General features: G+C 57.0%; 1 protein-coding gene across 1 annotated transcript in view; it reads left to right on the top strand.

Annotated features, from left to right (window-relative positions):
* Positions 1-27473, top strand: part of PTPRN2 (protein tyrosine phosphatase, receptor type, N polypeptide 2) — a 500467-nt gene that overhangs the window by 112076 nt on the left and 360918 nt on the right. The window contains exon 10 of the mRNA XM_012658102.1: positions 5273-5352. Coding sequence (XP_012513556.1) covers positions 5273-5352 — 80 coding nt within the window. The remainder of the gene's footprint in view (positions 1-5272; positions 5353-27473) is intronic.

Below are 27473 nucleotides of genomic sequence, written 5' to 3'. Positions count from 1 at the left end.
GAGAATGGGGTCCTGGGGGGAGCAGAAAGGGGGTGTCCATTGGGGGCAACAGGACACACATCGCCGCCAGCCGAGGGTTTCGTGCAGATGCAGGAGGCTGGGGCAACCAGCCGAGTGGCTTAGCCTGTGCTCCTCACAGGGGTGACGTCACCTTCCTGGGGCAGAAATCCGGGGTTACAATGGTGTGTCATCCCCGAAGCGCGGTGCACGTGGCCGATACCCGGTGCATGTGCGGCCTTAAAGTTCCGTGGACGGAAGCTCTTAAGTTTGGTACAAAAGTAATTGCAGTTTCGGACCCTGAGTTTTAAATCATTGTAACTAGGCTCCAACACATCTTTATTAATCAAAATAGGAACCATCACAATCAATACATTTTTGCCAGCTAGAAATAAATTTGTTGATTCCTGTAGCGTACAAATCCGTGCTTTGGGGTTTGACAAACTCTTGGAAAGCATTTTCTGCATCCTGGTGGTTGCAGAAGCGTTTTCCCTGCAAAATGTTGTCGAGATGCTTGAAGAAGTGGTAGTTGGTTGGCGAGAGGGCAGGTGAATAAAGCGAATGAGGCAAAACTCCATAGCTCAGTTCATTCAAATTTTGAAGCGTTGGGTGTGCGACGTGCGGTCGGGCGTCGTGGAGAAAAATTGGGTCCTTTTGGTTGACCAGTGCCGGCTTCAGGCCTTGCAGTTTTCGGTGCGTCTCGTGGATTTGCAGAGCACGCTTCTCAGATGTAGTGGTTTCGCCGGGATTAAGGAAGCTGTAGTGGATCAGACCGGCGGCAGACCACCAAACAGTGACCAGGACCTTTTTCTGGTGCAAGTTTGGCTTTGGGAAGTGCTTTGGGGCTTCTTCTCGGTCTAACCGCTGAGCTGGTCCTCGCTGGTTGTTGTATGAAATCCACTTTTCATTGCACGTCAGAATCCAGTTGAGAAATGGTTCGTTGTTGTTGTGTACAATAAGAGAAGATGCTTCAAAACAACTACTGTATCGATTTTTGGTCAGCTCACGAGTACCCACTTACCGAGCTTTTTCACCTTTCCAATGTGCTTCAAATGCCGAACAACAATAGAGTGGTCTATGTTGAGTCTTCGGCAACTGCTCACGTAGTTGTAAGAGGATCAGCTTTGACAATTGCTCTCAGCTGGTCCTTGTCAACTTCTGATGGCCGGACACTGCGTTTACTCCCTGGACTGGTCACCTTTGCCTTAGTCAGTGTGTCTGGGAGAAGAGACCTCTGTGGGAGCGCCAGGCTACAGCGGGGGCTGCTTGGTCTGAATTCTGGGGGCGGCCCCGATAGGTCTGAGTTGCAGAAACTGCGCTGGCCACGCATTAGAGTAACCTCAAATGTGGACGACCCGTGCCAGGAAGTCGCCTTACTTTGTGTTCAGGTACTGAAAGCGAAGGGGGAAAAGATAAAATGGGAAAGTAGCGGAAATGGGGGGAGGACGCTCAGCTACTCGGGATGCAGTCCTCCTCCTGGGCGCGTTGCCGGCCTGGGCCAAGGCCGCCGCTTGCTTCAAGTCCCCGTCTCTTCCCTGGGGGTGGGAGCCGCTGGGAGTGACAGACGTGCAGGGGTGCGCTGGGCGCCCTGTGCCGCGTGCTCGCCAGGGTGACGGCATCATTCGTGCTCGCATTTCTTGTGTATGCTCCGTGGTGGCCTCATCCTGCTGTGGGGCTGCTCCAAGCACGATCCACGAGCTCTCACCATCTTGGCGTGAGTCCATGTAGCGCCTTGATGTGACGCACTAGTGAAGCATCGCCTGGGCCTGCGCCAGTGGGCTGTGCCCTGTGTCCACACCTGTGACTGGGAGTCCGTCCTCGCTGCTGTGCCCTGGGTGAAGCTGTGCCCAGGATTTCTCACTGACTCCTGGTGGGGACGCTGCGTCACCCTTGGCTGGGCCCGGGGCTGGCTCGCCTCACACGCATTCCCGTGTTTAGCGAATGGGACAACAGCAAGCTTCTTCAGGGCCCGTGCTTTGTATTTGCCCTTTAATACCTTGCAGTCAAAATCTAGAGTCCACTCCGTGGCCCAGGATGCTTCAGCGCCGACAGGCAATGGCATGGCTGGGAGACGGAACTGGCAGCATCTGTTGCGGGCACCCTGGTCACTGTCCGGGGTGTTTCGGCATCTCCCTGCCTCTTTCTTGCTGCAAGTGTTGACTGAGCCTCTGCTGTCCCTGTGCTGTGCCGGGGGTGGCCTTAGGGCACCAACACTATACACAGAGCGGGCACTGCCCCTGCTCCTGGAATTCTTTTCCACGCGTGTGTACCGGAGCCTGCACCTGCTCCTCCCCACCATTGCACGGAGTACAGCAGCTGGAGAGGCAGGAGGAGGAGCAGGCGAAGGGCCCTCACTGAGAACGTCGCTCTGGGGGACTCAGACTCTCACGCGCAGACAGTGTCTGGGTCGTGGAGAGCGTGTGTGTGCAACCTGTCCACTGGCCACCGCCAGGGTCCCTGTTGACCTTCCTTTCCTGTCTGGAGGGGACACCCCATGTCCACCTAGGAGATGGGGAGGACGTGGCCTTGGAAGGGCTGGGGCATGGCGCAGCCATCAGCTGCCTGCCTCCCAGTCGCTTCTGCACAGACCTGTAATTACCTGACTCTTGTGAGGAGAACAAAGGAGAGAGGGTGGCAATTTTCAGCGTGTTGTGAATGCTTGTGAGAAGAGATGGCTTTATGGCTGAAGACAACCTTACGGAAATAAAAATATAGCAGAGCTGACATCCGCTGGGGTGGGGGTTGTCTGAATTCCAAGCAGCACATTTAGCAGACAGTGCCGTTTGCATACGGAGTGTCCTCTGCATATCTTTCATGCCTCGCCTGCCTTTTCTGGAAAAAATCCAGCCAGAGTGAGGTGAGAGGCCTCAGCATGCGCCCTGACATAGCCTGTTCAGTTTCGTATGTCGAAATCCCCAGACATCATTTCCTGCTATTGTATCAGGCATATTCCTATATCTGACATTGTAAATATTTTCCCAGCAGGAGTGAGAAGGTGTTTCTTGTCCTGGTTGGTCTGTGGCCTGCCCCTGGCTGGACGGGGCCGCTGTCCGGAGGGAGACACCTCTAACCACATGTCATCAGGGCTCTGGAGAAGCTGTCTCCATCCAGCTATGTGCAAACGACCCTGTGTCAGAAGCACCAGAGTTTTTGGCAAAATAAAGACAAATAGATTTAAAATTGGCTCCAAAAATCATAAGACTAAACAATAAGGGGAATGAATCCCTGTCTGACAGCTGCTGTAAGGAGTCATGCGTTTTTGCCGTGGGCTGTGGCCTCCTTTGCGTGGTACTTGCTACTGTGGAGGACTGAGTCCACCCTGAGCACTCTCGGAAATAGTTGTCAAATGCATTCTCTGCCACTCCCAGGCTGTGGACCCACAGGTACTGTGGTCCCTGGCGTCTGCCTGTGGAGTGCTTTGTCTTGGACAGCCTGAGTGGGGACGTTTCCTGTGGTCCTGGTTCTGGGTCCAGGGGCAGGCGGGACGGCGGTGGGGTTTGTGGTAAGGACAGCTGGGTGGCTGGCAGGGGCGAGGCCACAGTCCCTGCTCTCTTCTTCCCTCCCTCCTGTCCCTGGGACACTGCCCCGCAGCAAGGTCACCACCCAGGCAGCTTTACGTGCGCTTTGTGGTAGAAAAACCAGAGTCCCCTGGCAGAACTGTCCATGATGACCTGTGGGCCATGCCCCCTTTACAGCTGAGTAAACTGAGGCCTAGTGAGGCCAAAAGGCCTAGAAACAACACAGAACCTCTGACTCTCCAGAATTAGACTTGCAGGACCTTGGTACAAAGACCTTTGTGCATGTCACGTGTCAGGGCGACAGGCGTGGGCTTCAGGGAAGAGCATGCACGCATTCTAGTTGCGGGAGGTTGTGCCATTGGGGCCAAACTGCCGACTCTCAGGAAAGATGGTGGACACGGGAATTTCCCAGGAGTTTCAGCAGAGCCTGGCGACGGCCTGGCTGTTTCTGCATAGAGAAGCTGAAGGCAGCGTCTGTGAGGCGAGAAGCCGGTTTGCCCCTTGGAGCAGAAGCTGATTGAAGGGGGAGCTGCTCAGCCAGGATGAGGCTGGGACTCCCGTGTGGAAGGTCCTGCAGTGGCGCTGGGATGGCAGTTACGCCTCCCAGCGATGACACACTCATGTGGCAGAGGGTTGCACACCGAGCTAGCTGGCCAGGGAAGGGGGTGCAGTTCCCGAGGCTGGGAGTAAGGTCCCACGAGCAGGGACGATACTTGAACCTATAAGAGTGTCGGGTTAAGGGAGGAAGACTCAGGTCCGAAATCCACAAGCCTGAGATGTGGTCAGGCCCCTCCAGATGATGCACTTGTGGTGGGAGGACCCGGTGTGGAGGTGGCGGCAGGTGTCTGCTGCGGTGATTCCTTCTGCACCAGCGCTGTTGCTGCACGTGGCGAGAGACTGAGGGCTGGGTGGGGACCTCGAGGGCGGGTTGGACAGCTCAGAGGAGAGCACGGGCACATCCCAGAACCTAGAGTCACGCCCTCAGCTGCCCTCTCCCACCAGAGGTGGCCCCGTTCCCGTTCCTTGCGTGTTAGAGGGATTCACCCCCTAGAAGGTACTTGCAGGCCAATCCCGTAGGAGCCGTCTGTGGCTGGCTGTGGACGTGGGTCTGTTGTCTTTAGAAACGACCCGGAGCTCCTGATCCATCTTGAGATCACTGTGGGTATGATATCGAGTTCCCACAGGACGTGGGGTCTTCGGATGAACTGAATGGTTAAAAGGGTGATGTATTGTTTCAAACTTGTGTACAAAACAGTATTTAAAAGCTCCCAACAATTTTGATTGTGTAGCAATTCCCTGCCTGCCATTTTCATACAGAACGATTATTAACGACTGTGGTAGGTTTCTAGGTGGTTCCTGTCAAGAGAATCTAAGCAACTCCCGTCGCTTTGCTCTGCTCCTGATCTCCCGCTGCCCTGGAACCAACACCGAGATCTGTTTCCATACCAGTTTCTCTTTCTCTTGCGAGAGTATCTGCCCACCGTGTTGGGCTATCAGGGTTGACATGAATATTCCCGTGATGAGGGCACCTCCTGCTGCAGCCTGTGTTTCGGAAAAGCACAGCCTGTGATATAGTGACTGGGAGATGGGACGATGGATCTCAGTGTCAAAGAAACCAGCACCCGGCAGGGGCCGCCCCTGCGCGGACAGTGGCTTGGCGCGTGGGTTTCCATAAACATCAGTGTTTCCATGCGACTTCAGAGAGGCACCTGGTGTGTTGACTCGGTGATGACTCATTTTTAAATAATCTCTTCTAGTGTTCTGGGACCAGCAGTGACCTTCCAGGTGAGCACCAATGCCCAAAACGTGACAACTGCAGACGTCGCAAAGGCCACAGGTAAGGTTGTTTCCACACGCGCGCCACATGCGCTGACGCGCACACACCCGACCGTGAGGGCAGAGACGCAGGTGCTCTGGGACAACCCAGAAGAGAGTCCGCCGTTTCCCAAGAGCTGGTATTTAGCAGGGGAGGCCGGGAGGGGAGGCTGAGGGTGACCTCACAGCCCGGGGCATCCCGGGACCTGGCTGTTTGGAAAGGGCCTGGGCTACCGCGACACATGCAGCTGGCTCCGGATGGGAGGTGGGAGACGCGGGCTGTGCTTGACAGAGAAAACGTCTGTCTTTGGGACATGCAAGGTCCGGTGTCTGTGGTGGCTCCAGTGTGAGCAGAGCAGGCGCAGCTTTGCTCTGAGCTTTCTCATTTTCACAAGACGGGAGCATGAGTGGCCCTTCCTCCCACCATCCACGGGTCCCATGTGGCGTCCGGGGGGTTTGCATAAAAGCGCATTCTAGGCCAGGCGCGGTGGCTCACGCCTGTAATCCTAGCTCTCTGGGAGGCCGAAGCAGGCGGATTGTTTGAGCTCAGGAGTTTGAAACCAGCCTGAGCAAGAGTGAGACGCCGTCTCTACTAAAAATAGAAAGAAATTGACTGGACAACTAAAAATATATAGAAAAAATTAGCCGGGCATGGTGGCCCGTGCCTATAGTCCCAGCTACTCGGGAGGCTGAGGCAGGAGGATCGCTTGAGCCCAGGAGTTTGAGGTTGCTGTGAGCTAGGATGACGCCACGACACTCTAGCCCAGGCAACACAGTGAGACTCTGTCTCAAAAAAAAAAAGTGCATTCTAGACAGTTTTGCCACGTAGGTCCCAGGTTTCCATGTGTCCGCACACGTCTGCAAGACTGTTCCTGATAGAGCTGAGTGACCTTGTCACGTGACTGGGGAGCGTCCTCTGCCTGGGGACACGAAGAGCACAGTGGGATGATGGACGGAGGTTTTACATTTTCCTAAACCTGATGGCTCTTTTTTTAGCTCACTGAAAACTCTTATAAAATGTGTTGCTCAATTTTTGTTACGAGACAGGAAGATTGAACAACGTAGTTTACAAGAGATGAGAGGTCCTTGTTGTGATGGTTTTCAAGCTCTAGGGTGACTGTTTCATAGTTTGTGGTTGTTTACGGGAGACGCGGCAGAAGGCCCTGACCCCAGACAAGGAAGAAAATGACTATTTTAGCCAATCTTCTGTGTTGCTAAGTATGTTACTTTTTTACTGAAATTTATGTCTTTTTTTCCCAATATAAAATGCAGCAAAATATTCTGGTTGATTTAGAGGTTTGGAGGCCTGGTTGTTATTGATCGAGGCTTCACCGTGTTGGTGTCCTGTTGACCTGAAGTGTCTGTATCTGGTGACGGTACGCAGGGGACAGAATAGCTGCTGCACCCCGTGTGATGGAATAAAACATTGGCCTTAGCTCTTCTGGTTGCTGGTGGTTGTGCTATGGGATGTCTTTGTGTCTCCAGGGATTCGTATTTGCCAAAGGTAGTGACTTTGGGGTCTGAGAGTTTTGGGATAAAATAGAATTCTTTACAAAGTTGCGCTGAACTCCTGAGACCCGATAGAGCCGGCTCTGCGGAGTTGAATCCCCGGGCTCTACTCCACATCAGGGTGTGTGGGGCTGGGGCACCACCTGGCAGGGTGGCTCAGCTTCCCCGCTTCAGCCAAGTGGTCGAGTGTGGTCCCAGCAAGGATGTCGGGGGGGGTTCATTCTAAATGCCACCCACCTGGGAGGGAGAGGCGTGTCGGTGCCAATGCTTCTGACCCCTCATGGGCTACGGGCTCTCTCCGTCCCTCAACAGCACCTGAGGTCCTCGCCCCAGTTCCTTGACATAAGTGATCGTTGGACGTATTTAAGACCAAACCAGTGATGAGAATTTTTATCAGGAATGCGCGGACAGACTTGCGGGTCCAGCACTGCGAGTGACCCCTCTGGTGCTAGATGTGCTGGGGCTTAGGGAAGCTAAGACAATGGCCTTTCATTTATTGCGTTGCTTTCTAGAAAAAACGAGGCTGATTATTTGAAATCTAGTTTCTTGGTCATTTCGAGAATGTTCATGTTATGTACCGAAGTGTCGCGTCAAGGGGTGAATCACATACAAAATGTGCGTTGACTCTCGTATCAACAATTTTCCAAATACGTGAATTTGCAAACAGACACAACTGCGTTTGTACTAACCGTGTGGCTGTGCATGCCAGAAGATTTCTGGTCCTATGTGTGCAGGATTGCTAACACACACATAATTTAAAAAAATTAGTTCCTTTCATATTTTGGATATTTCTATGGTATCCTGAAGGTACTTGGTGCTCTGTAGGAAAAGGCTCATAAAACATAAGTTGTGACCGTAGGATGGCAGAGTCAGGCCCCAGAAATGCACACATGTCGAGGCGCGAGCCCCAGTCTGCCTGGCAGAGTGTTCAGCGCCACGACGGGGGGCCCCCACCGAGCACAGCGTCCAGAGAAGGGACGTGCAGGTAAGCGAGGAAGAACTTGGAATCAGAAGGAGTTTCTTGTGGTGTCTAAAGATGACATGGGGCCTTAATCCTGTCTTGCAAATGACCTGGTGTTGCTGTCAGGGCAGACGAGTTTCGGAAAGGCTGCCGTGGCGTTGGCCCTGCACGCAGTCGGCACACGGAGGGGCCAGGAACAGGTTGCGCTGCCCGAAAACCCAACTGTGTGTTTGGCTCCCGCAGGGGGCACATCTCAGAAGTGGGCGACACGTCTGTGCATCGGGGGAGGTGGCGTGGCGAGACAGGGCTCCCTGGAGAAGTGGCTGTGAACTGACCTAGGCAGCTGGGGATGAGAAAGGCGTAAGTCACACAGCGTAGGTGCGAAGCCCGACAAGCCAGGGACATGCGGAACGGGCTCATGAGGCCAAATGTGGAATCGGACTTTGCCATGTGGGAATTTTGTCTTCCACATCCGCCATAAGGGACTTGGCCTGGATTTCGCAGCACTCGTGGCATTGGCAGGACCTGGTGTGGTGAGGAGGCCTGGCCACGGGGAGGGCAGGGAGGCCCCTGGCGCAGTGTCAGCCCACACGTGGCACCATCCTCTCCCCGCGTCCTGAGTCCCACTCGGGGGGAGCTGCAGGCTGGTCCCAGCTGCTGTGGGGTCCGGGACCTGCTCCAGCTCATTGCGCCCCATCGTGACTGAGAGATTGGGTGAGAATGAGGGAGATGGATGGACGTGAATGTGGAAAGAAGGCTGCATTTTTTCTGGAAATAAAGGAGGTGCTCTGGAAGTGCTGGGAAAGCCCCTTGCTGGGGAAATGTGTTCGTTTACAGGTGGACGAGACACCTCTTAAAAATTAGCAAATGCAGACCCCAAAAGGATCTGCGCTCTCCTCCGAGGCACCCGGAGGGTCAGGGCTTTTAAGGTAACGGGGACCCTGGAGTTTCCCTAACTGGACCCCGCGACACAGTGAGGAAGCTCAGACCAGGCGGCCGACTCCTGGCCTGGCGACCTCCCCCAGCCACAGGCCGCGTGGGAGCCGTGTGGGAGCTGCGTCGTCCAGGACGGACTTGCTGGGGTTTGCCCAGAGCCTCAGGTGGTCTCCTGCATCGCGTTGGCCGCGGCCCCTACAGCTCCAGGCAGGAAGGGTGCCGTGCTCCTCCTCCTCTGGCCTGACTGAGTTCTTGGGCAGGGCGTTGAGGGACACAGAGGTGCCTGAGGGGGAGCAAAGGTCCCAGGAGCAGTGGGGAGGACAGGCCTGGAGGAGCTGGAGCATCGGACGGAGGGGCTGGCGGGCTGGGCGAGGCCTGCGCGTGTGGACTGCAGCGCTGGAAGGCAGTCTGGGAAGAAGAGACCTATTTTCCAGCCCTGACCGTCCTGTGTTGCTCATTACTTGGAAGAGAACAGTTTGCTTTATTTACTGAAACGATGGTAAGTTTCAAAGGCATCGTGCAGGGGAGAGTCCTTATCGTGTGGCACGTCCTGCCGGCTCTCCTGTCCCATAGTCATAGAGTGGAACTCGTCTCAGAGCATCACCATGGTTGTGCATGGAAGATTTTCCTGCGGAGGGAAACTGGTGGTGAGGCGCTCTGCTGCGCAGTCCAGCCAGCTGCTTTTACTGCTCTGACACCAAGAGAAAAGACATGGAGACAGGAGATGGGAAGAGGCAGGAGACGGTCAGGAAGGTCCATTCTGGGCCAGCTTGAGGGCCCTGCTGCCGAGCGCCCACGGGGAGTCAGGAGAGCCGAACACACGCTGGGCCACGGCGGGAGGAGACCCAACGCCCGCTGAGGAGGGCCTGGCTCTGCTGGGGATGGTCTCTCAGGCTGACCCAGGCCTGCCCTGCTTGCTCCCCGGAGGGCCGTGTGGTCTCAGGACCAGGGGATGGAGAGAAACTCTCACGGCCCAAGGCTGAGCGCAGTGGTCTCTGGGGCTGGCGCATTCTCAGTGCTCCTGCTTTGCTCACGGAGGCGGTTCTCGCCACTGCCAAGCCGTCCCACCCACCAGAGCCTGCTGAGGGCTGCCACGTGCCGGTCGCCATGGGGGTAGGGGGTGCCCGAGATGAGACAGAGGGTGTTCTAGGGCAGATTGGGGTCCAGTCGGGCAGGTGCAAGGGAGGGAGTGAGTGGCCTGCGTGGCAGGGCAGAGTGTGACATAGCGTGACGGACCATGTAACAGGTAAAGCACAGCACAGGGATGGGAGCTGCTTTGGGTGGGTGACCAGACACGCCCCTCAGGAGGGACCTAGGGGCAGACCCGTGGCATCGAGGCAGCTGCGTGGACTCCCGGGGAGGGCAGAGGTGGCGGACATGCGCTTGGCAAGTCCCAGAAACACCGAGAGGCCGCGGGCCGCCCCAGCGCCTGCCTCAGCACCTGCGTGCGTGTTGGGGGCCAGGCGACTCCAGCAGGCCTGGGAGGGCCTTTCCCCGAGCGGGGTCCCTGCACAAGAGCGGGGTTCTGAACAACAGTGTGGTTGTTCTGGTCTGTGTGTGGGGGCCCCTCTGGCTGCTGCGCAGGGAGCACACTGTGGCCTGCGGTGGGTGGGGACCCCAACAGCACAGAGATGTGGGCAGGGCTGACCCCACGGGACCGAGAACTGCCCCACCCTGTGGCCAGGGGCCCATGTGGCTACAGGAGAACCAGCAAGAAACGCGGGAGCTTCTCCCGGCCAAAGAGCAAGTGGCTCGTGGCTGCAGCTCCGTTTAGGCCGAGGCGGCGGCTGCAGGTGACGGGAGACGGTGGGTGCCACCCGTCTTTCCTTTCTAAACAGCTACGTGATCACTTCTGGCATCTTGACAAGTGTTTGCGGGAGCGGAGGTCAGCGCTGTCGGCATGGAGGTGGCCGGCGGTTCTGTAATTAGATGTCACAGAGCCGGTTTTCATCACGGCTCTACCCTGAGCGTGAATGAGTCAGTGATACGCAGCAGTCTCATTTGTCATCGTGCCCAGGGTCACCTGCGTGGAGCTGCGCGAGCAGCATCCAGGCAGCAAGGGGTATGGCGCTGAACTACAGCTACCAGGAAACCGTCTCATTCAGCGTTCGCTGTTGTGCTTTCGTTTTTATACACAGGGAGTTTGTGCACTAAAAATACCACTTATGGGAGGAACACGCTCACTTACTCATGATCGGGGGAGTGTTGGCCCTGCTGGCTGCAGGGTGGCATTTGGCTCCCTTGGCTGTTTCTGACACGGTCGCTAGGGAGAGCGAGTTCCTTCCTACTCCTGTTCACGTTTATTTGGATGTCACCTGTGCGGAGGAGGGGCCTGGGGGCCTCGGGCTCCTCCTGCTCAGGAGAGACAGGTTTGACGCACGGGAACTGGGATCTAGCCACCACCCCAGTCTGCCGGGTCCATGCAGTGCGTACAAATGCCCACAGAAATGCAGCTAACACCTTATACGCGAAACCTGTAAAACCCGCTTCTGAAAGGAAGCAAGTGAGAGTCGTGCGATCTCTGCAGCGTTTCCCAGAACGCGTCCCAGGCGTCGCTGGCCACAGGCCCTGCTAGATGCACCGGCTAATCCTGCTGTCCCTCCTGCGTCCCTGCTGCCCTGGGAGGCTGCGAGGGACTCGCACCTGTCAGTCCTGCCTAGAGCACGCCCAACGTCCTGGCAGAGGGGTGGGAGCGGGGAGCTGCGATAGGGGCGCTAGTGGCAGGCGGTGGGGCGGAGGCTTCCTCGCTGCCCTGGGGGCTGGCTGCATGTGCAGGAGGGGCACACCGGGACACGCCCTCGGTAGAGGGCAGACGGGTTGGCACTGAGACTCTGAGGACGCTCTGCGCAGTCCCCCGGAGCGGCCTGCATGGCTCTTGCGTAGCGTCACCCCACTCTAGCCGCTTACTTCCTGCCTTTCCTCTCTGCACCTCTTCTCCGTGTCCCCCCAAATTACCTGCATGCTCAAATCCTTCTCTCAGGATAGCATCTGGGGGAGCCCCCCAAGGGGAACTTTGACCTGGAGGACGTGACCCAAGACACCTGGGAGGGTGGGACCCCCTGTATGGAGGGGGTTTGTGGGGGCTGGGCTATGAGGGAGGAAGGCAGGACCGGGGCAGGGAGACAGCGTCTGGGAGGACTCAGCACCTCAGCACGACCTGGGCTGGGCACGAGTTGGGGTGGGAGTGCTTGGATCTGGGGTGCAGTGAGAGATTCAGCTGGTGCATTTTGCAGAGAGGGTGGATGTGGGGTGGGGGCAGCAGGAAAACCGAGAGCAGCCCGGGGACCAGGAAGCTAGTGTTGCCCGGTGAGATGGGGGCAGCAGGTTTTGGGATGCCCAGGGTTTGGAGGGACACAGGCGGCCCTTGGTGGGAGACACCCAGGTTCGGGCAGTTGGTGTGAAATCTCAGCTTTGGGAGAGGCCGGGCTGCAGTCACGAACGTGGGGGTGGCAGTGGTAGCTCTGCCAGGGTGCCTGGAGCTCAGGTTTGGTTTCAGAGGTAGATGTGACGGTCACACCCTGTGGCCCTCTCCTGTCCTTCCTCCCTGCTTCCTCACCCCTCTGCTCTGCCCCCTCATGTCCAGGGTGCCCACTCCGCGGGCATCGCGTGGGCATCGGCTGCAGCACACGTGAGAGACGCGGCCTGGCCCGTGTAGTGGGGAGAGGACGTCCTGTGAAGGGAACATTCCGGGCTGCCTGGGAGAACAGGGCACTCACCCAGGAGTCAGAGAGGGCGTCCTGAGGAGACGCCTCAAAGCCAGTGGAAGTGATTCCTGCCATTATCAAATGGGACGTCACCGGAAAGCTCTAAGGGAGAAGGAGGGGTCTGGTTTGCAATGTTTTATTTCAGTAGCTTTAGGGGGTACACAGTGCTTTGTGCTACGTGGCCGAATTGTATCCTGCTGAAATCGGGGCCCTAGTGTGCCCCTCACCAGAATAGTATGCCCTGTGCCCAACAGGAAGACTTTGCCCTCCTGCCCCACCACCCTCCCCCTTCTGAGTCTTCAACGTCCATCGCGCCACCGTAGGACTGTGTGTGACCCCCGTTTAGCTCCCCCTGGCAAGCGAGAAATGTGGTATCTGTCTTTCCTGACATACTTCACTTAGGATGACAGTCTCCAGCTCCATCCAAGTTGCTGAAAAGACATTCGAGTGTTTATCGCAGCACAATTCTTAATTGCAAAGGTACGGAATCCACCTAGATGCCCATTAATTGATGAGCGGATAAAGAAAATGTGATGTATTTATATACACACCGTGGAATATTACACAGTCATAAAAAGGAATGAAATAATGTCCAGTTTGCATTTTTAACTGTGACACATTTGCATTCTGTAAAACTCCTTGACTTTGCTGGAGGAATGTTCCCGCGACTGGTGTTTGAGAACACGTGGCTGAGGGAAGGATCGGGGTGAGGACGCCCGTTCTCGTGTGGTTACTGCGTGCGTGGTTGTTTGCTTCCCGAGACGGGCCCGCTTCGGATGGACACACTTGGGGGTGGTGAGTTCATCTTTGCCCATGTTGTATGGGGCCCATGGAACGTCTGGAAGCAGACATGGGCTCAAAAGAGAGCAGCTGGACAGACACGATCTCCTTATGCAGCCTGACCTGGTTTTGCTGGGGTGCTTTGGCAAGAGGGGCTTCGGGGTCCCACTGGCCTTGGCTCCAGTTGGCCCGGGCAGCCCTACTGAGTCCTGTGACTTCGGATGAGCCCCTCCTCTCTGGGGCTCAGCGTGGCCGCGCCACGTGTTGTGGAAGTAGAGGTCCCACTGCGTGAGACGGGGTCCCATAGAGACCTCTGCACCTGGTGCCGTCCTGGTGGCTGTCTGGGGACCTGGGCTCTGAGCACACCTGTGGGCTTCATGCCCTTCTCCTGTGTGCTCTCTTCCCTGCACATGGATTTCTGCCTTTGCAGCCCTGGGCCTAAGGGCCCCTGGGGTCAGAGACAGAGTGGGGGACATGGCGCTGGCCAGAGCGCTCATGTCATGCTGACTTCCAGTGGTGACGGTCACAGCCTGCAAGGAGGGAGCCGTGCTCGGGCGGGCTTCAAGAGAGAAGCCGCACCTGGTGACGGAAGCTCCGCTGGGCCTCGCGGTGCCACCTGGAGGACCCCCGCACCCTCCAGCTCTTCTGTTTTTCTGGGCATTAAAGCCCTGGTCCTTCCAAGGTATGCGGTGTCCATGGCTGTTTCCAAAACTGTTTACTCTCACGCTTTGTCCTCGAATGCTGTTTCTACTCTCTCTCATCTCAGGAGTGGCAGGGCCTTTGCACCTAAGCAGCACGCGTGTCCTTGTGAACACAGGGCGTGCACCACACAGCAGCTTCCCGAGCACCAAGGTGAGAGAGCAAGGTAGGCGCCTTGCGGGCTTGAGAGGAGGGCCCGTGAGAGTGGCAGCCGGCTACCTGGCCTCGCCCCTGCCACCAGAGTCACCTTCCGGCAGTTTCTATCTCCCGCACGGGTGCCCACTCGCTCCTGCCTGCAACCAAGGCTCGTGGCTGTCTCAGCGCTGAGGGGTGGCCAGTGTCTGTGAGCGCCGACCCCCTGGGAGTTCTCCCAACACCAGTTCCCATGGCAACCAGACAGCAGGCGCGGGCACAGAGGGCAAGCATGTTTGCTGGGCAGCTCTCCATGTGCCCAAGACAGGCCTCGCGGGTGCCTGGGGTGGGGTGAATCCCACCGCTTCCCACGGCGACTCTCGGCCCCAGCAGCCGAGCCACTGCCCTGGGTCCCCGGACGGCCCGAGAGCCCAGCCTACAGTGGCCAGGTCACAAGGACCGTCCCCGGCAGGGCGGGGGTCCTCCCCTGGCCGGCTGTGCCTCCGGGCACCTGGATAAGCTCAGAGCTGGAGACACGAATTGTCCAGATATTATGATTTGAGAGGCTCTGAAAAGCCCAGCTATTTAAAATATTCTTTTCCAACAGCCCACCGGTATCTGAAATTCTCCCCTTGTTCCTAACCTTTGTGCCTCGGGGACCCCACCGCCTAGACGGCTGCTGGAGTGGGTGGTGCGAACCCTCCGCAGTCAGAAGCACAGCGCTGCTGGGGCCGGCAATGTGCCTTCAGCCCCCAGAGCAGCTGCTCCTGCACCAGGACTCGGAAGGGGCCCTCGTGGGAGGCAGAGGGGGCTCCGAGAGGGCTCAGCAGCGAAGGCTGCCTGGGCCAGGGGCCGGGTCCCTGAGCACTGGGGGCAGCATGAGGATGTCTGCACGTGGGAAGAAGCTCTCAGAACCCTGCCTGGTGGGGAGACTTTGCCGTAGCAGGTCTCGCCTGGTCACCAGTGTGTGACTCCGCCTCCTGGGACCTGTGTGCCGGCGTCCGCACACCTCTCCTACCGCACGCGGATGCCAGTGCTCTGAGGACTGTTCTTGGAAATGCAGCTGCTAATTTATGCAGCAAGGCCGGTGCCCGGCCCAGATCCGGGGTTTTCACGTCCACAACCCTATGACTTGCTGGCAAGGACGGCTGTCGGGCAGGTGCGAGCTTGGACAGCAGCCCGTGGGCGGTGACGAATGGTCAAGAGAACAAAAGGGTTCAGCTGAGGGACATCGAGAACCCTGGCGTGAGAGCCACCACGGCACCTCTGCTGCAGGTGCTGTTGCCGAGTGAAGCTGGGAGCTGTAGAACCTCCTCACTCTCAGGCCAGCACCTGCTTTCCTGCCTCCGCTGTGCTGGCCGTAGCCAAGTGTGCCGCAAGTTAGGGACCCGTGTCAGTCCGTTCCAGTGTCCCAGCCTGCCTGGACGCTGGCGAGAGGGAAGCGGGAAAGCAGGGACTGGGTTGGAGCCTGAGCCCGCGGCCCGGCTCTGCTGTGCCGCGCGACTTTGGACAATTCGACTACTGTTTGCGCATTTCGGGTGCCGCCCCGTCAGGTGGGGCTGGCAGTGACACCCCCAAGGGTGTGCTGGTGTCAAATGCAGTGGGAAGGATGTGAGGTGGGAGCATGAAAATTCTCAATGGCTTACAAGTTGCTGGATGTCGCTGCGAGCCTGGGATTTACGTCGTACGCCTGGAGTCCCTGGAGTGCACGGTGTCAGGGAGATGTTACGCCAGGTCATCGTTGCCGAGTCCTCCCCGTGTGCCTCGGGGGCGTGGGTAGGGAATGAAGGGACTCATGCATCCCACACTGGGACATGAAGCCTCAAGTTATTCCCACGGGGTTTCTTCTCCCGAAGACCACGTGGTTTGCTAGCGCGGGGCCCGTGGAGCCCACGGCCGTGGAGGTCACCTGGAGTGGCTGTCGGCGCGCAGAGCCGACACGAATCCTGGAAGGCAGCATGGGGGGTGTTAATCCGTGTTGACTCTTCAGCGTTGAGTAAAGGTAGACACACAATCACGCCTTTTAAACGTAAAGGCGGTTTGCACCCTCTCGGCACCGTGTCACGTCTCAGCTGCAAAGCACGGAAAGGCAGGTCCACAACGAGAGTCTTCAGCAGAAGCAATGATGCAGTTTCTCCCATGGCATAAAATGGAGCAAACCAGAATCTCACCAGCTCCTCAGCCCTCGGCCAACCACAGTGACGTCCTGACCGACGCTGCTGGCGGTGGCTTCGCCGCCGCTTGCTTGGGACACTCCGCCTGCCTTTCCATCTAGGAGGAAAGAGGGTGGTATCTGAGTTTGACAGAGGTGATTTGGCTGAGATATTGCTGTTGTTGCCATTGTTGTTGAACGAGAACCGTGACGCCTCCGGTCCAGGCTTCCGGGCAGGGCCTGACACTCTCCTGCTCTTGGCTCAAGAGCTTGTAGCAGAGATGCTGCATGTTGGCCTTTTGTTGATTTTGGGGAGCTCCAAGCCCCGACGACCGTGAGCATGCCACAGGAGAGCAAGTGCTGTGCCCTCGCGCCCCCACCTCACTGACAAGTCACCTGCGCCGTTTCTTGGCTATCTTCTTCGTGTGGAAGAAATGACAGGCAGAGTGGGGGGCTGGGCCCCCTGCCCTCCGGGCTGCCACTGCGCAGGGACCGCTGCAGCCAGACGCCCTTCGCGGACACGGCAGCAGAGTCCTTGCATCCCCCCTGCCTGCTTCTCCTCCGGCCCAGCCTGGCCTCCCTCTGCCATCCTGTGTCAGGTCCTGCCTGTCCCCAGCTGGGCAGCTCCACTTCCATAGGGAACACCCAGACGGCGGTCCCGCCACGCTGCTCCCAAACCCTCGTCTGAATTCCTGTGTGTCCCCGGGGCTGCCCTGCCCCACCACAGCCACGGGCCAGCTGCCACACCTGTGGGAGTGAACTTCCACCTAGGCACGGCTGCGCGCCTTCGTTCCCGCCATGTCTCTGGCTGTGCACTGCAAAGGCACAGGGTGGTTGCAGCAGGGACCGTCCGGTCCACAAAGCCTTAAAATATTTTCGCTCTGGCCAGGTGCAGAGAACATTTGTTGACCCTGAATTTCTAGAGCAGCAGTTCTCCAAGCGTGGTCCCCAGACACCAGGACCAGCCGGGAACTTATTAAAATGCCAGCTCTTACCCCCCCCACCCGCCGTGCTGAATTCAGTACTCTGTGGTGAGGCCTGCAGCCGCGTGACAGCCACCCCAGGCAGTCAGGACGCTGGCACCTGGGGACGCCCACTGTCGTGGCAAAAGCTTCTGCCTGTGGACCCCCCATCCGACTCGGTGACCCCACTGCAAGGGCTCAGTGAATGCGTGTTGAGGAGAGCAGCAAGGTGGACACTGGAAAATGTAGCATCTGAAATGTGTGTCCCTGTTCCTGCGACACCCCAAGTGCAGGAGTCTTTCTGAGAAGCACAGGTGGGGCATTGCCATCAACGTGGCAATAAAAACTTCTTCCTAATTACGCTGCCGTCCCTCTCCACCCACCCAAACACACCAGACCAGCTTTGATGGTAGCAACGTAAACAGCAGCCACTTTGCTGCGAGGTGTCGGAAGAGAAATTTCAGGAAAATAGGAAAATATGACCTGTTTTCTCTCAACCCTCATTTAAGATCCTAATCCGTAACCACACTACGCACTGCAGTAGTTGAGAGATCTACTGATGGTGGAGGAAAATGATTGAAAATCTGCTGGGATTCTGCTTGAGAGCCCTGGTGCGGGGGTGTGGCCTCAGCGTCCCTCGCTGCAGAGCGCGCGGTTACCAAGCGTCCCAGAGACATGCTCCGGTCACGATGAGGCATCCTAAAGTGTGGACCCGCCGGCCCTGGCCTCAGCGTTATCGGTTTCCCCTGAGGTGTAAAATCTGTGTAGAATTCAGAAGGGACCTATCAGGTGAGAGTTGAGACCACGCAAATGAACCACGTTTTCTAAAAATAATCTTAACTTTAACATTGTTCTGAAGGGAAAACCACGTTTTGGTATCTGAGCAATGTTTTCTCGTGGAAATTTTCCAAGCGTTTTGTAAATGTCTCACGCTGCCCGCTTACCAGTCGGTGCTCCCTGGAGCCCTTGGAGAGCCTCCGCGTGCTGTAGAATTGGAGCCCTGGCAGGCACCCCCAAAGCGAGAGAGAGGCTAAGGTTGAAGTCTCTCCCGTCCTGGAGCCCCAAGGTGGGCTTGTTGCAAAGAAAGACTCCAATCAAGGGGCCTCGGGGGCCTCGGGAACTTGCTGCCCAGGCCTAGGAGGACAGCGGGTGGGGTGCAGGGGGCTGCACCCTCTGGCCGACGGGTCTCGCTTTGGTGTCGATCTCAGGGTGTCGACCTCCAGAGCTTGCGGCAGCCACCTGCTCAAGGAACAGCAGCGTCACCATGGGATTCCCAAAGAGACAGGTGGAAACACGTCACATCAGGAGGGACAGGGACACATACGTACGCCAAGGAGTCAGTCCCTGCTTGTGGTAAAGGCTAGAGCAAGATGGTTCCCTGAGAAAACTTCTTTTGCACACAACCTCGTTCTCTTTTTTAAGAAAACATTTTTAAGAACCAAATGGTCATGTCATTTTCTTATTCTAAAGTAATGTGCACAGAGAGACAATGCTGTTCTCATGCTCTGGAGTAATTTCCATCTTTAATATGCAATTTCTCTTCTTTTAATAGAAGTCAGGTTTCTTTTATCTGTAATTAAATACAGAACATGTGATGTTCTGAAGTCCTCCTGGAGCTTTGACTTTGTTGTTCTAAAGCTGAGTGATAAGAGTTCCGAGTGCCAGTTTAGTGAATGACTCCGCTAATTTTGTGCCCATGGTGAGAGCATGGACGCCAGCGCGCCCCGAGCGTGACCTGGGAGCTGTGGACTTGGGGGAGCCCCACCCTCCCCCCACGCCACACCCAGGTCTGTCGCTCCATCCTCCCACCGGGCCTGTCCTTGCCAGAACCTGCCCCCGGCACTCACTGTGCTCACCTTCGACCTTGCAGAGAACCGCGTGAGGCCAGTTGTTGTTGGAGACCTGCACTCTGAGCAGGAGGTCACCTGACCATTCTTCGCAATGCTCCAGGTTGTGCTTCTGTGTGAGCCTCCGCAGACCTTCACGGGACTGCACTGCGACTTTGGCGCCTGGTTTCCTGGCAGGTGAGGTGCGAGGAACACTTTGGAGAAAGCTCGCCTATAGCTGATCCATGAGGCCCCCAGGTCTCTCAACCAGAAACTCCTGCGCCACCCTCGGGAGTCCTGACAGTTCGGCAGGAGCACCAACTTTCATCCCTGTTAGGAGCTGCAAGGTCACGTCCTTCGGTCCTTTTCTCTGCAGAGTCCCCATCACCCCCGGCCGAGCTGCAGGATCTGATAAGAGATTCAGCTGGAACAAGTGTCGGGGAAGGCAGGTCGCCATGGCTTGCTGTCAGGCCACGTGGCTTCCTCACTCGCCGACGGCAGGCCACCCGCGTTTTTAAGTGGTTCTCGGGCCGTCTGTGCACATTAGTAACTGCAGAGGCGCAGCGCATGTTCCCTGGCAGAGAAGCGTGGCCGCCTTTGTTCCTTCAACCCCCACACACAGCGGCGGACGACTGCGATCAGGTGTCACGCTGCCGGGACCACGCGAGTGACAGGGTGGAGCCGCCCCTCCTGGGGCTGGGAGAACACTCTGCAGTCAGGAGAGTTAAACGGCCTGATGTGTCCCTGTCGCGGAAGGTCGACATGACTTAAGTAGCTGTCAGGTTGGTAGGATGTTTGAAACACGCAGTTTGTAAAAACCAAGCTGGAAGCGCAGGCTCGGCACACACACGCTCTATAAAATGACTTAATAAGGGAAACTTCCTGTTCAGACAAAATGCCTTGAGAGGTCTCCTTCCTCTCCCTGAGACCTTCCTCTTAACAAGGTCAACGTGGCCTCTTTTCCTACTGTTCGTCACTTTGCAAGACCTTTCAGTTTTCATGAATACACAGAGATAACTAAAGTGTTGCGCAATTGCCTGATACGTGGTTCCTTCCTTATAGAACAGCTCGTCACACCTGTCGTGGGCAGAGCGTGTCCCCAGAAAGGTATGGTGAAGACCCCCTTTGGTACTTGTGACTTGTTTGGAAACAGGGTCTTTGCCAAGGTGACATGTCAGCACGAGGGCCTGGCAGGGGCCGCGTCCCACCCGACTGTGCCCTGTGGGAAGGTGCAGACCCCGAGAGAAGCAGCGCAGACCCGAGGGGAAGATGGGTGAGGACAGCAGAGACGGGAGCCGCACGGCCACAGCTGAGGAGCACCAAGGATTGCCGTGACCGCCATTAACGGGAGGGTCCCCCCTGGAGCCTCCAGAGGGTGATCAGCCCCGGCCACGCCTCGGTCCCAGACTTCTGCCTCCCTCGTCACAGCAGCGAAGCTGACCCACGCGGCCCTGCCAGCACCGCCGCCGGAGCACAGCGCACCGCACCGTGGAGTTGGTCAAACCAGTGACATGCAGCGGGAATAGCGCAGGGTCCTCACAGACCCGAAGCCCCTTGAGGGGTGTCAACGCCTGACGTGACCATGGGCACGCGGAAGTGTTCAGTTCCGTTGAAGAGTGAACAGAAAAGTGACTTTTACCACTGGGGTTTTCCCAGCACGCGCCCTGCGGCCCACTGTAGGACTGGGAGGGCACCCTGTGAGCGCCAGGCCCAGCACCCGCCATGCCTGGCTGCGCAGAGGCCAAGGCAGGCGTGTTGCGGGTCAGACGACAGGCCTCAGCGCCCAGCTTCGCCGCCTGGAGCAGCCTCCACTGTTAAGGGGACCTGGCTGAGCCTGGGGGCAGGAGGATGTCCCTCCTCGGAGGCCACCCTTGCGTGGGGTCAGCAGGGCTTACGGCGTAATGGAAGACAACACAGAAGTGGGAAGCACTTCCCGCAGAGGGGACGCTGGGCGAAGCTGTGTCAGGACAGAGCAGCTGCCATTCAAGGGCTCAGACCAAACACGGAGCAGCAGGAACGGGGCGAGGAAGGTGGGGCCGGACCTGGGCTCTGTCCAGGGTCAGCGTGGGCTGGAGTGCGAGTCCTGTGGCCCCCCGACCACCGTGCGGAATGTGGTGGGAGACCCTTGACCTGACCTTGGGTGCCGTGGGCACACGGGGCAGAGCCGGAACAGGCCTGGGTGTGGCAGTGCATCTGGTGGGGGGCCGGGTGGGGCTGGGGACAGCAGCGCAGAAGCTCCTGCCCTGGTCCGCCAGCGCAGTCTCGGGGAGGGGTGATGGACGACACAGGCCGCTGTGGGCAGTTTGGTTCGGTGGGTCCAGCTGGCGCTGGAGTGTCCCGGAGAGGGTTGGCTCACGGGGAGGTGCGCGGTCCCCCATCGCCTGGAGGGACCTCCTTGCAGAGCCCCACCCGGCTGAGAGGAAGGCGTCTGAATGTCTGTTGTGTAAATAATCAGGCGCAGAAAGTAACTTAGCGTGATTCTCAGACCGTGGACTCGGGCCAAGCACCGCGAGCTCCACACCGTGACCCAGCGAAGGCCCGTGTTCCCTCCCCTCCTCTCTCTGCTTCGCCCGGGACTTTTCCAAATGTCCACAGAAAGGGCGTGGTCTCGCTGTGCGTAAGGGACGGCCTGCCGTCCCTGCTCGTGCACGCGGCCCGCAGCCGTTTTCTTCCTGGTCTCGGGCCAGGGCGCGTCACCCCACACAGGCCCTTGCGCCCAAAGCTGCATATTAACTTTTAGCCAAAACACACCTGGAACTGATTTCTCCTGGGATTCCACATCTCTCGAAGCTTCCCTGAGTCTTTCACAGGAGGCTTAGACGTGGTTTAAATGAAAAGAAGCTTACGTATGCGCAGCTCCCCAGAGCGCGCCTGCTCCATGCAAATGCTTTTCTTTGACGGCAGTAAACACATCCAACCCCCAGGTGTGTTTTAACAAAACGCTGCAGGAAGCTTGGCTTTTCCACTTTGCCTTCGCGCTCACTCCTCTTCAGAGCCCCGCGTTGGGCAAGATGCTCCGGCTGGGCCTGAGCGTTTTTGAATAACCTGTTCCCTCTTTTCTGCGCTCTTCACTCGCACGTCCACCGAGTGTCACAGCGGCACCAGGGCCGACAGCGAGGTGCCACGGGCTCCGCGAGGTGCTGGTGTTTCTCCCGCAGGTGCCGCTGCTCGTCTGCCGCTGCGCAGACTCCGCTCTAGCGGTAGCTGGTTTAAGGGCCTTCTGTGCCGCGAGGCAGAGGCCCAGCCGCGAAGGCTGTCTGGCAACCCCAGGTCTCCCAGCCCTAAACCACTCCAGGTGGGTTTATGAAAATCACTTTCATTGACATTGCTCGAGATTGGAAAGATCGTCCCCTCCCAGGACGGCAGTGACGTCAGAGGAGCAGGCCCGACTGTACTGCGGTCACGGGTGGTGCCAGCGGGTCCCCGAGCAGCGGTGCAGGGGTGGCACTGAGGGTCGTCTTGCAGGAGGCGGGGCCGGGGGGGGGGAGTAGGTCAGGGCCTTCAGACCTGCGGAGGCCTGGATGTGGGTCTGAGCGCGCCTCTGGCAGGGCACTCGCGGCCTGGCCCAGGCCCAGGGCGTGGCATCCTCTGCTGGGGGTAGCTGGGCAAAGCGTGGCCTCAGAGGGAATGTGGTGGCCTGGGGTGGCCGCGGACAGCGGTTCCCGCGCAGAGGTGCACGTGTGGCTGCTGCGTGGCCCCACCCTCCGTGGAGGAGGAGACCCGGTGCCCCTCCCGGGAGGCGGGTGGCTAGACCAAACCTGATACCATTTCATTATTTTAAAGATTCTCCCCCAAATAACCCACAAAACCTACTGTCGCTGCTTCTACAGGAATCCAATTAAGGATATCTATCTTTCTTTAACTTTCACAATCCAATTTTCACGCGTGGGTTTTTTTTTGCTCCCTTCTGAAAAGAAAGTCGGAAACCAGTGAACAAATGAATAGGACATCAAAGATCACTTATAATAGAAAGCGCCGTGCATAATAAACGTTAGCACATGTGTGACAGAGTATTTCCTCTAGCAGAAGTCATTGCCATATTAATTTATCCTGCTGTCTGGGATAATATAATCTCTTTGAAACGGTCTCGACTTCCGTGCGCAGGGACTTCTCCGGATCAGGGGCCAAATCCCGTCACCTGACGAACTAATTGGACGCAGCAGCCTCGCGTGCAGATGGGATCTCTTGTCAGGGTCTCTCTCCAGAGACGGGGAGAGACAAACGTCTCTATTCTTCCCTCCCCTCATACGTGAGCGACGCCACCTTTCCTCTCCTCCTTCCTCCCGCCAGGCGGTTGCTGCTGGTTCAGATTTCGGTTTTGTCTTGAGCTTGCTGTGCCCGCAGAGCTGTTGGCGGACGCCTGGCGCTGGCTCTGCTTGTTTAAGTACAGTGTGTGTTTTGACGTGTAGATTTACATGAGGCATGTTTAATCAGTTACAATGATATGCTAATTGAATTCGCCTGTGAACTGAATAAAAAACACATTTGAAGAAAAATGAAGTGAACTTATCACCAGCTGAGACACTTTGTAATTAGCGCGCGTCGTTGGCATGAGGGAGACAAAGGTGGCGGGCGCTGGCAGGAGGCGTGGTGGACGCGGCTCCCGCAGGCAGGTCCCAGCTCGCTGAGCGGTCTGCGCCCCCTGGTGCCCGCTAGCCAGACCCTCGGTGTCCCTCATACTGGGTCAGACGGGGGGCCCAGCTCAGCAGTTCCTGGAAAGGCACAGTCTGTTCGGACCTTTGAGGGGAGGGCTGTTTCCCGTCCCTTCATGTCCCCAGAATCCCACGGTGACTTGAGGACTGAGCATGCCTGGAGCTCAGGTCAGCCTGGAGCCTGCCGTCATCAGCACGGCTCCATGTTCAGAGCTGCTGCTGCCCTGAGCTGCGCAGGGCCCTCTCGGGTCGGTGGGTTCTCTGTACCCACGACCCGTGTGCACCTCTGTCGGTATCACCAGCTTCCGTGGGTGTCTGATGTGCTCACCAGCACTGCGGGGCTTTTGTCCTTTGGTCAGAACCGGCAAACGGAAGCCAAGATACCCCAGGCGCCTCAGCCCCCCATGCTGCGCTCCCACGGGGACCCCACGGGGCGGAGGGTGCCCTGGCGCTCCTGAGGCAGTCACGGGCGCGGCGTCCTGTGCCCCTGCAGGGTGGGAGTGGACTCTGGAGACCCAGAGCGGGAGAAGGATGTCCCTGAAGGAGCAACGGGTGGGTGTGGAGGGTCCGGCCCGAGCCTCGGTGGGGTTGGGGGGCCTCTGTGTTCAGGCAGGAGTCGTGGGAGGAGGAGTCCTGGCCCAGCTGACCTTGTACAGAGAGGAGGCCGTCTGAGACCCCGTGGCAGAGCAGGGCATGACCGTGGGGACATGGCCGTGCGGGGCCATGGCATCTTGGGTGGGTGTAGCTCCGGAGAGCCAGAGGCCATCGGCTACCAGCTGGGTGGGTCTTGGTGAAGCTCAGGTTGGGGAAGACTATCGACAGCCGTGGCGGGACACCATAGGATCCCAGCAGTAGTTGGAGGAGTTTCCGGAGGAGTCGCCTGGGTCTCTGCAGATGTGAGGCGGTAAAAATGAGGCCTCAAGACTGCTGCAACCTCATGTTTACCAGAAAATCTGGAGGACACTGAGCTAAAGAAATATGGCAGGAAACCGCACCTGCAGATGTTTTCAACATGTGACTTAGTCGAAGTCTCATACGTGAGTTACATTTTTCTGTGATTCTAATAGAAAATAGAAATATAAGCATAGTTGCTTTAAAACGGGAATAATCCATGAAATCTGCATATGATGCATGTTTCTGCTCTTTTTAAAGTAATTTTATCAACAGAGTTCTAAATAGTAACCTTTCTTAGGCTATTTAAAAAGCGTCCAGACTGGGCAACATAGCGAGACCCTTGTCTGTACAAAAAATTTACAAAAACAGTTAGCCGGGTGTCATGGTGCGCACCTGTAGTCCCAGCTACTTGGGAGGCTGAGGCAGGAGGATCCCTTGAGCGCAGGAGTTTGAGGCTGCTGTGAGCTGTGACGCCCACACAGCACCCTCCCCTGGCTCCGAAGTCCTGGCCTCTAACCTCGGAGCTGCCACCAAATGCACCTTGAGGTGGGCAGGTCTTTTGCCATTGTCGAGGCGCAGTGTTGAGAAACGCCACACACGAAGTCCAGGACTGACCCTGGTTACCTGAAGGGCAGCGTCTTGAGCACGGCCAGGACTCAGGATTTGGGATTTGCTCTGGGTCTCGCCCTAGCTGTGCAATTATAGCAAGTCCCCCTCTCTGTTCCTCAGGTTCCAAATTGTTAAACAGGAGGTTTATGTTAAATAACCTCTGACATCTATTCCAACCCAGAGACGCTCTCTGAACGTGCCACGTCCGCCACCGCGCACCCCTCAGGTCTCGCGCTCTCTCCCCACTCTGCCGCTGCATCTCACTGTCGATGTAAATACTCACGGGCTGACGTGGCCGGGAGGCTGGGAATTGGGGATCTCTGGGTGGCGTTCACCTGGACCGCTCGGGCTCTATTGCTGAAAAATGAAAGACTGGAAACCCGATGAACGTACACATCTTCCCAATTACTTTTTTAAATAAAAAATGTGTTTTCTCCAGCCATCTGGAGCTGCCTGCTGTAGGGAGGAGCTCGGCTGCACTGGTTCGTGGCTGTCCTTGCAAGACACAGAGAGTGCGGACGCGGCACTGTGAGATGTTCTCCAAAAGCCACGACCTCCAGGTGGTTTCAGCGCCAATCCCTGCACAGTTCCGGGGCCAGTGTCCCGAGTATGTGGAAGTTCAGCCCGGTGGGGCTTGAGTGGATAGCACCATTCATTTTCAATCTGGGGAGGTTTTCTTGAAAAAAAAAAAAAAAACCAGTGATTACTGAAATAAATCTCAAGTGTGTTGTAAGGAAGTAAAAGTTGTCCATATTTTTTCGGTCACCCCTCATAGTTATATTGATAATTTTTCCTATCTATAATGCTTCTCACAGTATCTTCCTGGCGCTCTTGCTGAGAATACAGGTCATTCCTGGGGTCTACTCGTCAGTTCTTGACCGCAGTTAGGCTGACACCGTCTGGCGCAGCGGGAGGATCTTTTCCACGCAGCAGCGGAGACGGCGAGCTGGCCCTCCAGTGCCCGGGCGCTGTCTGGGGACAGTGTCTCCTTCCGGTTCCCTGGGACCAGCTGTCGTCTCAGCAGCCGGGGTCCTCCTTCTGCCATCGCCGTCTCGGTTCACCTGCTCTCCTCTGGGATTTGCTGTCACTGGAGTCTTTACGACAACTGAGGCCCGAACCCTCTGCTCCTTCCTGAGCCACCAAAGACTCTTCTGTCCTTGGGGGTGCACAAAGTCTAGACCAGGCACCGAGGTGTTCCCTGATTAGTAGGAACAAGAAAGACTCTCACGTTGGGGTGCTTTTTTCGTTTGTATGAATTTCTACAGAGGTGCAGAGTCTGCAGGGAGAAGGGCCAAGGGCCCCACAGGGACTGATGGCTGATCAGACGCCCCAGCCCAAGATCTCTCTCCTCCGGCCCATCCCGCTTTCGTGCCTCAGGACGTGGGTCCCCAGGTGCACTGGCGCGGCAATCTGTCCTGCTTTCTGTGCCACTCAGTTGTCCTTTATTTAATCAAGGACTTTTTAGACATTTCTCGTGTTGTTGGTTTATAAAATCACATAACTCAGATGAAGCTATTTTAAACTTTCTCATCTTAAGGGCCCCACAGGGTCACTTTGCAGGTTAAATACTTTTATGAAAATCGCATATGCCACGACGTGCTGCGTAAATGTAAGACACGATTTTTACCACCCGTGCATCAGCGCCTTGGTGCCGCGGCCTTTTTCTCTATTCCCTGCGCTCTCTGCTTGTCTGGTGCACTGGTGTGTGCATGGCGGTGTCCAACAAGCTTTTTGCATGGATGACAATAAATTAGTATCGTGCGTTTTATGTAATTGTTCAATACTGAACTGCAATTGCCGTGCAGGATTATTTGTGGATTTCCCACCTCCCGGCTCACTGCGGAATGTCCTTTTGGAAGCAGTGATGGGTGTTTTCAGGACCGTCGGCAGTTTCAGGGCAGCTCACTCACCCTGGTGCGCAGGACAGGTCTGCGTAGGTTCATAAAAGTCAAGTCCCCTCCCTGACAACCGCCCCGTGCCGGGAACTCGGTCCTGTTATCAGATATGTTGTTTCCTCTCTATCTTGTTTCTCTTTCCTTCTCAGTTTTGAGCGTTTCTATTGAGGTATTTTCATTCCCCCCCAATGTCCTCGATGGTGTCTGGTCTGCCAACGAGCTGGCCAAAGGCATTTATCATTTCTGCTGTAGCGCTTTTGATTCTAACTTTTCCTTCTGAGTTTTCCTTGGAGTTTCCAGCTCTCAAACCGCCCACCTGTCTTGAGCAGGACGCTCAGTGGCACGCATGTCTCAGTTGTTTTAGACGCTTGGTCTGGTCACCCCCACCCCTGCCCCGATTGTCTCGTCAGCTGCACGTTCCCCTGAGCAAGG

This window comes from Propithecus coquereli, unplaced genomic scaffold, assembly GCF_000956105.1.
Source record: "Propithecus coquereli isolate 6110/MARCELLA unplaced genomic scaffold, Pcoq_1.0 Scaffold571, whole genome shotgun sequence".
Taxonomy (NCBI): domain Eukaryota; kingdom Metazoa; phylum Chordata; class Mammalia; order Primates; family Indriidae; genus Propithecus; species Propithecus coquereli.
The sequence above is the reverse complement of the archived record's forward strand: the minus strand, read 5'-3'. Positions and strand labels throughout refer to the sequence as shown.